General features: G+C 40.7%; 1 protein-coding gene across 1 annotated transcript in view; it reads left to right on the plus strand.

Moving 5' to 3' along the window:
- GALNT17 (polypeptide N-acetylgalactosaminyltransferase 17) overlaps positions 1-15,302 on the plus strand; it is a 636,606-nt gene that overhangs the window by 160,394 nt on the left and 460,910 nt on the right. The window contains exon 3 of the mRNA XM_077482320.1: positions 504-670. Within this exon, the coding sequence (XP_077338446.1) occupies positions 504-670 (167 nt within the window). The remainder of the gene's footprint in view (positions 1-503; positions 671-15,302) is intronic.

Consider the following 15,302-nt stretch of genomic DNA (forward strand, 5'->3'; position numbering starts at 1 on the left):
TCTTCAGTGTAGTCACATGAAAAGATATAATAAAATATTTACAAAAATGTCAGAGGAATACTCACTTTTTTGAGATACTGTATATTGGGGTTGGGAAGGTCAGGGAGGTCAGGGTATTAAAATTGTATTGTTTAACATTGTATAAATATATGAATGTCTTATGAGATGTTTGAAAACACACATGTTCCTTTAAGCTGTAACAAGCTATTATTCAAATGTTCACAAATATTGTGAATTTGCCCCACTCCTCTTGCTCTGCAATTAGGGCTTATTAGGGTGAGAAATGCGTCAGTGATGATGAGAGTGATATGTCTCTGTAAACTGCTTGTACAGTAATGTTTGCTGGATTTAATGGGAAGCTACAGTATGTGCGCCTTTGGTCTTATAACAGTTTTAGCAGGCATGGCTAATCATTAAAGTGTGAAATATAATATATTTTTATCCAGAAAATTAGACAAAATACTTTACTAGAAAAGAATATGTCATGGATTCATATCTTTCAGGTGCAAGAAATTAAAATACCCAAAGGAACTTCCTCAGATATCAATCATTTTCATATTTGTCAATGAAGCCCTATCAGTGATTCTACGATCAGTACACAGTGCAGTAAATCACACACCTGTCCATCTTCTAAAGGAAATTATCCTAGTGGATGACAACAGCGATGAAGGTAAGCTAAATATGCACTGCAAATGTCAGGTATAAAACCAATAAAATTTAAATATAATGTTAGAATTTCAGTTCATGCTTCATGCCCACATTTACCTGAAAAGTTAGGAATTCTTATTAAGAAGTCAAAAAGTGATAGAATATAATGTGACAGGAAGAAAACTCAGGCTTGAATATTTCGTAACAAGCACTGCATGTCTGATTTGGCTTGACTCTTTCCTTCTAATTGTTTTGCAATCTGAAACAGAAAATCTACATTGCAAAAAAGCATGTCATCAGCAAAAACAGAATTTCTCTTCTTATTTTTGCTTTAGACACTTATGCCCCAGATAACACAGAAGAGAGAAAAAAATGGAAACAATATTTTTTTATTTGTCATAACAAATATCCCTTGGTAATTGGAAAACCAGGTCAATGGTAAATTATATATGGCAGCCTTTTAAGCAAGTGAGGATTTCCATAATCGCCCTATACATTTATAGATTTCATATATTAAGCTTTGAGGGGTTGGGGGACATGTACAAATAATAAAAACACATAAGAAGGAGTATGACTATGACTAAGTCTTTGTAAGATGGAGACATTTAAAATGTAACTCCACTTTTGTTGAGAAAAAGAAACATTTCCCTCTGGGTGATCTATGTACATTGCAAGGATTTTAACAAACGTTGTTGCAGATTCCTACCTTTTGTTATTCTGAAGAAATCACTGTCCATGTGGAAAGTGAATCTAATGGGAGTGGTTTCATAATTATTATGCTGCTCCTGCAGGGCACTAATGAGGAAAATGGCAGGGTCTACATCCCTTTAGATGGGATTTCCTATTGGGAGTATTTCACCAAAAATGAATTTTTTTGTTGCAGGGGATGCTTGAAATATGACTTTTATCTTGGTGCAGATTTGTAGGAAAATCAGTGAGTTACTCACACAAGCAGGAAATAATGTTTCTGGGGGGCATTCTGTACATATTCTGTGTACAGAATACCTCTACATAGCCATGTTGAATTGCATTTTAATGAGAATTACAGAGCTGCAGATTGAAAGGGAAAGGTAATTTTTAATAACATTCAATTAGAATATGAGTTGTGGTGCAATTGTATATGTTATATTATTTCTTTTATATGCTATATTTTTTTACATAAAAGTGGAGTTACCCTCACGAAAGAGAGTTCAGCCTGTATATAGCCTCTGATGCCATGTTTTTAAATGAGTAAATTATTTTGTTTGTTTTCTTCCCCTGTGTATGAATTAAATGTCAGTGATGTGCTAGATAAGTACCAATTTATAGCGGGCAAGGGTGGACCAACTTCAAGTGATGCTGTGACTTTATCCATTGGAAATTTACAATTAGTAAAACACAAAAAAGACTGCATTTAAGCATATATTATTCCAATATCACAAACCAACATTTTAACTAAACACCTACCCCATGTTTGGCTGGCATTGAAAAAATACAAAGTTGTTGCTGTAAAGGAGCAGATAGAATGGTCTCTTTAAAAATAAATGTTCATTTAAGTTAATTAAATAGGTGAAATTATGTTAATTTTGAATGCCATATCATATGCAAGGAACAAAAAATTTAAAATAAAACCATGATCGGATGAATGAAGTAAAGGATCTTTCACTTTGCGAACTGAACAGTGAATACTCTTTTATTAAATCAACTTGTGAAAAGTACATTTTCACTTTGAAAAGTTAACCATTTCCCGACCAGCGCACGACGATGTACGTCGACAGAATGGCACGGGCAGGCATATTGGCGTACAGGTACGTCCAATATTCAATGCCGCCCTGCCATCGGGACCCCCATGAGTCCGGTCGCGGGACCCGCGGACTCGATCACCGCGGGCATCCCCGCGATCGTGTCACGGAGCGGCCGAATGGAGGAAATGCCGTGTAAACAGCTTTCTCCATTCTGCCTAGCAACTAGTGACGCTGATCTCTGCTCCATGTGATTGGAGCAGAGATCAGTGTTCACTAAATGAAAGCCCAACCCCCCCACACTTAGTAACACACCCCTAGGAACACTTAACCCCTACACTGCCACCCACTGGTTAACCCCTTCACTGCCAGTGTCATTTACACAGGAATCACTGCATTTATATAGCAGTGATTACTGTATAAATGACAATGGTCCCAAAAATGTGTCAAAAATGTCCGATGGGTCCCCCACAATGTCGCAGTCACAATAAATATCGCTGATCGCCGCCATTACTAGTAAAAAAAAAAAAATAATAAAAAATTATTAATAAAAATGCTATAAAACTATCCCTATTTTGTAAACGCTATAACTTTTGTGCAAACCAATCAATAATCGCTTATTGCGATTTTTTTTACCAAAAATATGTAGAAGAATACGTATCGGCCTAAACGGAGGGAAAAAAAAATTTTTTTATATATTTTTGGGGGATATTTATTATAACAAAAAGTAAAAAATAATGCGTTTTTTTCAAAATTGTCGCTCTATTTTTGTTTATAGCGCAAAAAATAAAAACCGCAGGGGTGATCAAATACCACCAAAAGAAAGCTCTATTTGTGGGAAAAAAAGGACGTCAATTTTGTTTGGGCGCCACGTTGCACGACCGCGCAATTGTCAGTCAAAGCGACGCAGTGCCAAATCGCAAAAAGTGGTCTGGTCTTTGACCAGCAAAATGGTCCGGTCTGCAAGTGGTTAATGAAATAATGAGCTAACTGAACATTTACTTTGCAAGGAATCATAAGCTGTCAAAAATGCATGCTTTTTGCTTCTTGCACACATGATTGTATGATTGAGATCAGGGCACCCTGACCTCATTCAGTAAGCTAAGCAAATTTGCAAAGTGAAGTGAATTTGGACTTTTTTTTTAAATTTTCCTTGCACATAATTGGGTATTCATCAAAAATGGATTTCCACTTAGCTTTACCTCATTCATTGCTTAAAAGTAGTAAGTAGAAACAATATATATATATATATATATATATATATATATATATATATATATATATATATATATATATATTACATGCACACCAAAACATGAGTAAAAATTTTTAAAAATATAATCACATAGCAAGGAAGACCAGCCAGAAAGCTCAGTCACCCCCTAAGCAAAAAGTACAACTGTGAACTATCATTAGGCACAAGCCAGCGAAGAAAACAGCTTATTGCAGTTAATCCGGAGAGCAGGTATTCTTAAATATGAATATGCAACTTCAATGTCCATCCCTTGTTCAGCATGTAAAATAGGGAATCAAAGCTTCTATTTAAAGTGGTTGCACACCCTGTACAACCACTTTTACCTACAGGTAAGCCTATATTAAGGCTTACCTGTAGGTGCTGGAAATATCTCCTAAACCTCCATGGTTTAGGATATATTTATGAAAGACCAGAGCACCAATGACTACAGCGCATGCGCACTTTTAAAATGGCACATCATGCCGTTTCGAATAGGGGTCATGCCGTGACTGGTGGCTCCCATGCACATGCGCAGGAGTGACGTCACATGACAACGGTGACATCGTGGGCTTCGGTTTCAGGTAAGTGACATGTGCTACTATGCTTTAAACCCCACCAGGGTTTACTTCCTCTTTATACTATAAGGACTATATGGTACAGTTTTACTTTCTTATTTACATGGCTGGATTTATTGGCTCTAAATGTGTGACCAGCTATTGTACATGAGTAATTGTATACCTTCTTTAAGCTGACAGGTATATAAGCACATCTGATATGACATATGAAGACTAAAAAACAAAATATTACACAATGATTTTTCATTACTGTATATTTAATGGGGATCAATAAGGGGGAATGATGTCCAATAGAGAACTATAAATGCATTGCATGGTACATTCAAACAGCTTGAGTGTAAAATGCTTCATAGAATGTTGTGGAAAGGAGTTGTATAGAGGAAGACAAATATTATATTGCTTTGCTATAATTGGTGTAGCATTTTTATGTACTGTACAGTATTAAACGTTGTATAGGAAAACAGTAATTCTAAAAATGCCAATTTTTTTCCTATGACAGGGAAATCCATTATTATGATTTGAAATATGGTTTTCTATATAATAATTAAATTACCTATTTTAATTTTAAAATCAACAAAAATATTTATCCTAATACCTTATTAGTGCAATGTAGCAGAACTACGGTACATCTCCTTTACAGAAGAGCAAAACAAATATTTTCAAACAGTTGTAAATTGCATGTATATTTGTTATTCGCTGCATATAAACATTTTATCATTATTAGTGCCCTTCCATTTTATTTGCTTTACTGAAATTCCAACTATTTCTTTAACACAATGAAGTCAGCTTCCTGGAAGATATTTTAAAGTGGAAATCTGCCCAAACAGATAAATAATGAATTTAAATGAATATAGAGTATGTTTACTTGTTAAACTGCCAAAGGATTTGTAATCCTGTACAACCTACCATTTCATTTTAGCACCTCTCTCATACTGCAAAGCCAGGCTAGTGACACTAATTAAATGGTTTGGCATTTCAGCTTTCTGTGCACTGATTATCAGTGTCCTGATTATCAGTGTAGTCCCAACAGTGCCCACCACTGCTGCCTATCAGTGCCCACCAGTGCTGTAAATCAGTGCCAATCAGTGCCCATCAGTGTCTCCTCATCAGTGTTACCTCTCAGTGCTGCCTAAAAAACCCAGTGGTGGTAAAATACCACCAAAAGAAGGCTATATTTGTGTAAAAAAAAAAATGATAAAAATTTCATATGGGTACTGTGTCGACCACGCAATTGTCATTCAAAGAAAATTGGCCTCGGCAGGAAGGAGGTAAAAGTGCACAGTAGGCAAGTGGTTAAAAGAAACCTGAAGACCTGTGGTAGATGTCCAACAAGCTGTCATCATGCAGTGGCTTTTAGGGTTTCATAAAAACAATTTAAATGCATTTCATGTCCTAGCAATTTATGTGGAAGAGTGTTTCAAGCTCTAAAGTGCTTTCACTGGTGCCTCTTGATTGCTAGTTATTTTGTCATTTAGATGCCGCAGGCTAATAGCTGTGAACATGATTTCAAATGTTTTGTTTTTCAAAACACATAAATTATGGCAAGAAAACGTATAACATTTAAGCAGCCTTAGAGAAGAAAAACAAAATTTCAGTAAATCTGTGAGGCCGCGTACACACGCGCGGACTGTTCGCCCAACTTTGTCCGTCCAACAGTTTCGGCAAACAGTCCGCTCAAAATTAGCATGGACGGACATGGCCACACACGACGAACGAACAGTTTGCTGAAACCGTGCGCGATGACGTGAACGGCACGTACGACGGGACGAAAAATACGACGTCCTATACACTGCATTATAGCTTTCGGCGTGAAAATCCTTTCTGAGCATGCGCGCAACTTTGTTTGACGAACAAGCCTACACACGGGCGGACTGTTCGCTCAAACAAGGTTTCAGCGGACAGTTTTTCGGAATTTCCGAAAAACCTTGTCCGTCCAACTGTCCGCTGAAACTGTCCGCTGAAAGCCCACACACGAGCGGACTGTCCGCCCAAACACTGTTCAGCGGACAAAGTTGGGCGAACAGTCCGCCCGTGTGTACGCGGCCTGATAGAATTAATGTTTATCTTAATTAATGGTTGCAGAAACCAATTACATAGGGGCACTTTATACAAAAACAATACAACTTTCAGATGGCCTAGATTGGCACCTGGGGCAAATACCCATTTTTCATCAATATTAAATATTCTAGTTATGGCATCTGAATGGAATGGAGAGGGCAAAAAGAAGTATTTGCAACTAAGTGTCTTAGCCTGCAATCCTCATTTGTAACATGATAAATGTGTGCCGTGATGGGTGGGTCTCTTTGGGGATCAATGGTGAATTGCCAAAATATTTGCCATTTAAAATTAATCAATGGTTAAATACCACTGTTGCCAGCAGATGTGACATTTGTAATTTAAATACAAAGCATGCCACTGAGATAAGAATTTTGCATTAAAAAATTCATGTAGATGGTCACTTTATTATGGCAAGGGATTTGAACCAGGAGTTGTACCCTTATCTCACTGAATTCACATAAACACCTGAAACCCAGGTGACTCTTGCAATGTTCAGGTCCCTCAATGCTTTTTCCAGAGTAGACCATATTTTTTTTTCCTTGTCCTTCCCACACCTCACTCCCCTGCCTTCTACACTCCTTTATCTACCCTATCACAGACCATAGCACTGTCACCATCACCATCTCCTCCTTGTTGAATAAACAGGACACCACTTGTATGAACTAGTTGTGTCTGTTGAACCCAGATTTTTGCCTTGACACACAAGTAACTCTGAAAGAATATTTAGAATGTATTGCTTCTCCAGAAATATTGATGATCGCCCTTTGGTAGTAAAACAAACATATGGTCCAAGGCATGTGTATTCAGGTAGTGACTTAGCCTTAGCCCCTGTACACACGGTCGGAGATTTCAAAACAACCAAATCCGTCGGATTTTGTCCGTCGGATTGTGTCCGAAACTGTTGCATACACACGGTCGGACTAAGTTGTCGAAAAATCCGATTATTCAGAACGTGATGACTTAATTTTGTTACGATGGGACTACGTTCAGGCTAGTAGCCAATAGCTTTGATGTAGGAATTTGATCTGAGCATGCGTGGCACTTGGTCTGATCAAAATTCTCTACACATGATCGGAGTATGTCCAATCGAACCAGTTGGTCGGGAAATATTTCCAACAAGTTGGAAAATTGGGTCCGACGGATATTCCGACGGAATCAGTCCGATGCATACCACACACAGTCGGATTATCCGACAACACAGTCCGATAGGACACATTCCGACGGATTCTTCGACCGTGTGTACAAGGGCTAAGAGGGACAGACTTTTGCATCTGCAATAGCTTGAGCAGGACTCCCAATCGTGCTTTGTTCTTTCTAATCTGATCCCTTCAAAGCTAACCACATACATTTACACTAATAGATTTAAAATAGAACTGAGCTGGATTTACCCTTGAAGGAGTCTGCTGAGAAAGTGTTGTGTAGGACCTGTCAGTGTTATTACATCAAATCAAATAAATGTTACACCCCATGTGCCCTTAAGCTTTATAAACTGGATGGTGATTGTAAACAGATCCAACTTAACCACTTAAGGACTGACCCTCTTTCTGAGATTTGGTGTTTAAGTTAAAAAAAATAATTTTGTTAGAAAATTCTAATACCCTAGAGAATAAAATGGTGGTCATTTCAATACTTTCTGTCACTCTGTATTTGCGCAGTGGTCTTACAATTGCATTTTATTTGGGGGGGGGGGGGGGGGGGATTTACTTGTCTGCATTAAAAAATAAGACAACAGTAGATTTAGCCCACTTTTTTTATGTTGTGAAATATAATTTTACGCCGAGTAAATTGATACCCAACATGTCACGCTTCAAAATGGAATGGCGACAAACTTTTACCCGTAAAAATCTCCATAGGCGACGTTTAAAAAATTCTACAGGTTGCATGTTTTGAGCAACAATGGAGGTCTAGGGCTAGAATTATTTCTCTCGCTCTAACAATCGGGGCTCTTTTTCTTATTTATTATTTTTTCTTATTTCTTCTTATTTATTTAACTTTTTTTTTTTACAGTGTTCTTTTAAAAAAGAAATTGCGTCACTTTTATTCCTCGTACAAGGAATGTAAACATCCCTTGTAATAGAAAAAAAAAAGCATTACAGGACCTCTTAAATATGAGATCTGTGGTCAAAAAGACCTCAAATCTAATATTTACCAAATATAATTTTATTGAGTTTTCATAACAGATATACATAGACAGTTCCCAACAGTCGGGCCCACACGTGGGATTTTCATATGGTTTGGTACAGCAGAACACAGAAATAGACATATACCTTTCCCAGAGGATCGAGCGGTACCAGGTCAGCCGACCAGGAGATATTGGCTCATAAGCACTACACATATACCGCCTAAAAAACCATAGTATGTAGCCCAGCATAGTATACCACTTTCCTCTCCGAGCATTGTCTGCTATCAAGATTCGGTAACCTGCGGGTCCGACCACAAGGAGAGAAACAAAAAGCATGAGAAAAGAGAAAGAGCAAGAGGCAAGGGGGGGAAATGGAGGAGAGGGGGTGGGTAGCAGGGCAGAGAAACTAAGGGCAAAGAAGGGATGGGAAACGGCCACAGACATGGCAGGCAGGACTCAGCTATCTTGCGAGTCGGCTCGTCGTTCATTGTCCCTAAACGCGGAGGCTGGTTCCCATAAGGGACCTGCCTTCCAGGGAGTATTTAAATAAATTCCAATGGGTCCAGGTTTTTTGATATACCTCCCTTCTGTTATTCGCAGTCATGATCAGATCTTCCATCCGATTAATCTCTTCAACTTTTCGCAACCAGGTTGCTATAGTTGGTGGATGTCGTTGTTTCCAAAGCAAAGGGATACAGGATTTAGCTGCGTTCACCAAATGGCGAAGAACGGCTTTTTTGTAGGTTTTGACGGGCATGGCAGAGACATGCAGCAGGAAAAAAGCTGGGTCGTCTGGGAGTGAGAGCTCCGTAAATTTTTGCGATATCTCGCGGACTGCTGTCCAAAAGGGAGTCAGCTTAGGGCACTCCCAGAAAATGTGTAAGATCGTCCCTATGCCCGACCCGCACCTCCAGCATCTATCCGACGCCTCAGGAAAAATAGAGCGAAGTCTGCTGGGTGTCAGGTACCACCTCGTCAAAACCTTGTAATTAAGTTCCTGAGTCTTGGTACAAATTGAGGATTTGAGGGATAAATGAATCATATTTCGTATTTGTACGGCGGAGAATGTGCGCTGCAGGTCCGTTTCCCACTTTCTTATACTGGGTAGCTCCGGTTGGTTCGGGGGTGTGTTAAGCAGGTCATACGTCTTGGACAGTACTTGCAGGAGGGGTTCCATTCCCGAGCAATATTCCTCAAAAGTAGTGAGATGTCTCGTGTATGCCATTGGTGTCTTAAGTGTTTGCAGGAAATGATGTAGCTGCAAGGCCGGCCAGAATTGCAGATGGAAACGCCCTAGGGGGTCAGTAAGTTCAGCTATGGTAGGCCATCTATCTCCCACCACAAACTTAGCAGCAATGACGCTCCCAGAGTCCCGCAGAGTCTGGAAAGACGCTGGCGGCAGGCCCGGGCGAAAACCAGGGTTCCCCAGAACAGGGGTCAGAGGAGACGATCTGGTCGTTTGCTGTATACGAAGCATGGCTTTCATGCATTGCGTCAGGGTATTACCAATCAGGGGGTGTGACTTAAGGGTGGGCGGTGCGTCCTCCCAGCACCACAAAGCTCTAGCCAGTGGAATGGGCGACTGCTCCTGCTCCATCTGTACCCATAACTTCAGCTCCCCGTGTCGTTGCCAGTCAATAACCCTGCCGAGATGTACTGCCAAATAATACCCCCGAACATCCGGAAGTGCAATGCCGCCGCAGTGTTTAGGCATAGTCAATTGTGTACGTGGAATGCGAGGTCGCTTGTGTGCCCATACAAATCCAGTAAACAATGATTGCGCTCGTAGAAAAAATGATTGCGGTATGTGGACCGGGAGGGCCTGGAATAGATATAGAAATTTTGGGAGTACACACATCTTCAAAAGATTGCATCTCCCAAACCAGGAGTGCAATTGCAGTTGCCATTTAGCGAGTATCGCTTTGGTCGTGGAAAGCAAGGGTGGAAAATTGAGTGCATATATTTGAGATAAATCACGTGGAATTTTCGTCCCTAAATACGTCAGTGCAGTCTGTGCCCATTTAAACTTAAATTCCGTTTTCAGCGTTTCAAGGCTGGCCAACGTCATATTCAGCTCCATCGCCTCTGATTTTGTAAAATTAATTTTGAGATTCGATACTCTACCGTAGTTCTCGAATTGTTTAAGCAAGTTTGTGAGGGAAATAAGCGGGTTCGATATGGAAAACATGAGATCGTCAGCGTATGCCGAAATTTTGTACTGTGTCCCACCCACTTGCACGCCCCGTATGTTGGAGTCCCCCCTTATCGTAGACAGGAAGGGCTCCAAGGAAAGGGCAAACAGCAGGGGGGACAGAGGGCACCCCTGTCTTGTCCCATTTCTAATTTGGAAGGGATCAGACAAAAGTCCGTTGGCCTTGGCCTGTGCCGCAGGGCTGGAGTAGATGCTCGCCACTCGATGCAGCATGACTCCCCCCAGACCTACATGCCTGAGAACGGAAAACATGAACGACCAATTCACACGGTCGAACGCCTTTTCCGCGTCTGTGTTCAGGAAAATGCATGGGGCCTTGGTGCTACGTGCAACGTGTATAAGGTTAAGCACTTTAGACGTGCTATCCCTTGCCTCCCTTGAGGGTATGAAGCCCACCTGGTCCATGTGGACTACGGTCTGGATATGTCGGGCCAGTCGGGTCGCTAGAATCTTGGTGTACAATTTAAGGTCCGTGTTGAGGAGTGAAATGGGCCTGTAGCTGCCACATAATGTGGGGTCCTTTCCATCCTTATGGATTACCGAAATATGGGCCTTAAGTGTTTCCCCGGCGAACGTCGAGCCCGAGTCTATAGCACTAAACAGTTGAATCAGTCTCGGACCCAGAATAGGAAGCAACGTCTGATAATATTGCAAAGTGTACCCATCTGGGCCCGGAGCTTTACCCGGCTTCATTGCGCCCACCGCTTTCTGCAACTCCGCAAGAGTAATAGGAGATTCCAATGCCTCACAAACTTCCGCAGGAAGAGTCGGCATCTGAGACGTACGAATATAATCCTCAAGGACCATAGGAGACGCCCCGGGCGACTGCAGATCATAGAGTCGGGAATAGAACTCTCCAAATTCCTGAGCTATATCTTTTGGGAGGGACACATTGCGACCGTCGTGACCGGTCACTCTGGGGATATATGAGGAGAGTTTGTGCTCACGCACCTGTCTCGCCAGCAACTTCCCACATTTACCACCTGCCTCATAGCTCACCTTACGGCAGAATTGTAAGGCCGCTTTAGCCTTATAGAGCATTAGGTCAGCAATCTGCCCTCTAACAGTCGCCAGGTCCGCCTCCGAAGCCAGGGAGGGGTTATGTTTATGTCTGGACTCCATAAAAGCCAGCTCCTGCAGAAGTTGGGAAAGTTGTCGTGATCAAATCTAATATTTACACTAAAATGCAATTTAAAAAAAATGTTGTCGTTTGAAAAAAAAAAAAAAAAAGTCACTTTAAGAGCTATGGGTGGAAGTGATGTTTTGACATTGCTTCCACCTTGCAATAGTATGGAGTCGAATGGGGGCCATCTCCCCCTCACTCGTTTCCATACCTAACACCAAGAAGGATCCGGTTGCCTCCGCCGCTGCCGGCGGCTCCAGTAAGCGGCGGAGGGCACCAGAGATCGGCGAGAGGGGGGCCCCTTTCCCACCGCAGATAAAAGTGATCTCGCAGTGAATCTGCTGCAGAGACCACTTTTTTTTTGTTTACAATATTTTATATAAAGAGGAGTATAACATATTGTAATAACAGCATGAAATATTGAAGTATAAATTGCCGAGATTCAACTCATAGAAAAATAACTGTATAAAATCTCTTTATACAGTCAGTAAACACAGTACAGAACAGTGTGGTGATGTCATGGACTGCCATAATGCAGAGTAGAGGAAGTAAAAACTGCTTAGTAGCATTCACATGAAAGGGAGGAAACAATATCACGTGGTCTAAGGGGAGCTATCAAACATAGTGTAATGCTCAGATCAAGGGGACCATTTTTTGTCATAGTAGAGAACAGTATGGTAGAGGGTGTGATATATCTTTTCAACTCTATTTATGGTGTCAATGCGCAATTTAACTTGTGAGAGAGGTACATATTGAGTTTTTCAATGAAGCGTGATTGCCCAGTGGATGGCAACACACATCTTGTGGATCATTTTCAAATGTATAGTAGAAACCTCTGGGATTGGGGTGAATAATATACATTGTGATGAGGTAAGGCAAAGTTGAGCATCTGTTATTTTAGAGGTAAATGAATCAAGCTTTCTCCAAATTGGAGCAATGTGTGAGCATTCCCAGAAAAGATGGAGGAATGTGCCTGGTACATTGCATCCTCTAAAACACAATGGAGAGACAGCGGGAAAAATGGTGTAGATTTTAACAGGGGTTTGATACCATCTTGTTTGAAGTTTCAGCAATGTTTCTCTAATATTAAGTGACCTTGTACACTTCTTCAGATTGTCAATACAGTTATTCCAATTCAAAGTACCCTGCTCCAGTGAGCATTCCAATTCCCACTTGACTCTATAGGGGAGGGGGTTAGAAGAGATCTGATTGTTTAAATGAGTATATAGTTTGGAGATGAGACCTTTGCCCCTGGGGTTGTGTAACAAATCTGTTCATACATAGATGATTTGGACAGTGTGTTCACTTTAAACTGAGAGGTATAGAATGCTTGATTTGTATGTAATGGAATATTTCCTTGATAGGAATAAAAAGACATAAACTCTGAGTTTTGCACCAATCTGTGCAGAAAAATGACATCCGAGTTTGTCCACCAAGCAAAATCTGTCAGATTAGTAAGGCCTGGGGGAAAAGCTGGATCTCCTAGAAAGGTTGCCTGTGGAGGAGCTTGGGGTGATAAACCAAATTTAGCATTACAACTTTTCCAAAGGTGGAATGATTGTGCTAGTAAAGAATTTGGGGATTGAAAATTGGAGATTGAAACGCCCTTTGACCACCAGTCAAGGTAGAAAATATTGGTGGATTGAGTCAGATTCAAATTTAACCCAGGGAACCTTGGATCTTAGTATATGCCACTGTGATAATTGTGTGAACCTGGAGGCCAGATAATAATGCCATAAGTTTGGGGTGCCCATGCCTCCAGCAGTTGGGGTCAAATAATAACTGCAGCAAATGGTCATTTTGCTACAGTTATTCTGCCCAAAAAAGAAATATGGTAAGATGTCCATACGTTTAGGGCTTGTCTGAGTTTGGGAATCATAGGGAGGTAGTTTTTAAGAAATAATGTGTGCAGGTTTGGAGTAAGGTGAATCCCCAGATATGGTAGGGAGTTTTGAGACAACTGAAATTCAAAGGAGGTTTTAAGTGCTTGAAAACTTGCTTCCGGTATGTTGATGAGCATCCCTATGGATTTTGTGAGAATAATGGTGAGGCCCAATAGGATTGAAAATTTGCGTAGAGTTTGTAACAGATTGGGTAGAGAAATGGTAGGGTTTGTGATAAATAAAAGCATATTGTCTGCATACATATTGATTTTATAAAGCTCCAGCTTTATGATAACCTGTTATGTCTGGGTGTTGGAGAATAGCCGTCACCAGCGGTTCCATAGCAAGTGCATATAATAAGGGGAAAGTGGGCATCCCTGTCTAAGCCCTTGTACACACGATCGGAGATTCCGACGGAATGTGTCCGATCGGAGCGTTTTGTCGGATATTCCGACTGTGTTGGTCTGCATCGGACTGTTTCCGTTGGAATATCCGTTGGACCAAATTTTCCAACTTGCCGGAAATATTTTCCCGACAAAATGCTCCGATCGGACATACTCCGATCATTTGTAGAGAATTCCGATCGGTCAAAGTGCCACGCATGCTCAGATCAAATTCCTACATCAAAGCTATTGGCTACTAGCCTGAACATAGTCCCGTCGTAACGAAATAACGTCATCACGTTCTGAACGATCGGACATTTCGTCCGACCGTGTGTATACAACAGTTTTGGACAAAATCCGACTGACAAAATCTGACGGATTTGGTTGTCGGAATCTCCGATCGTGTATACAAGGGCTAATACCTTTGCCCGCTTTAAAGAAATCAGAGTTACAGCCTGGAATACAGATTCTTTTTTGAGGATTGGTATATAAAGCCTCAAAGGCATAGAAGAACTCCCCCGGGAAAACCAAGGCGTTGTAAAATAGCTGCTAAATATTCCCAAGTGGTGCTATCAAACTCCTTATGTATGTCTAAGCTCAATAAGAGTAGGGGGATGAAGTTCTGTTAGAGTCCTGAATTATATTTGTGGCCAATCTGATGTTGTCCGAGAAGAGATTACAGCCACCAACCTGTTTGCTAAAAGTCTATTAAATATTTTTAAGTCGTTATGACAGGGATAGGCCATAAATTTGAGGGTTCAGAGTGATCTTTGTCTGATTTAGGGAGTAAGGACATATTTGCCAATAACATTTTGTGTGGAAAGTGTCCTCCTTCTAAGATGAAATTAAATAAATATGACAATTTGGAGGCTAATTGATTCACAAATTGTTTATAGTACATTGCCGAGTCCGGACCTGGTGCTGATCCAGTTTTAAGGGGTTTAATGATATTTTTAACTTCCTCCTCTGAACAAGGAGAGTTTAGTGATTCTAGTTGTGATGAGGATAAGGTGGGGAGGAAGATACCAGCCAACCAGGAAAAGGATGTAGGAGGTATAGTGGAGGTTGGTGCGAAGAGCAGTTTTGTGTAAAAATTTGGAAAAATATTAGATTTCCAAAGGGTGAGATGCTATATGGCCTGATTGGCTACGCAACTTATATACATGGACTGGTTTGAACATTTGATTTAGTTTCCTGGCAAACATTGCAGTGTATGAACTACCACTGAGGAGGAATTTGACTTTAGACCAGTGTAGGGATTTTTCAGTTTTAGCCACTTTTTGCGATTCGGCACTGCAACGCTTTAACTGACAATTGCGCAGTCGTGCGGTTTTCATTTTTTG

Source organism: Lithobates pipiens, unplaced genomic scaffold (genome assembly GCF_037356315.1).
Source record: "Lithobates pipiens isolate NorthernLeopardFrog02 unplaced genomic scaffold, aLitPip1_a1.2 Scaffold_16, whole genome shotgun sequence".
NCBI lineage: Eukaryota > Metazoa > Chordata > Amphibia > Anura > Ranidae > Lithobates > Lithobates pipiens.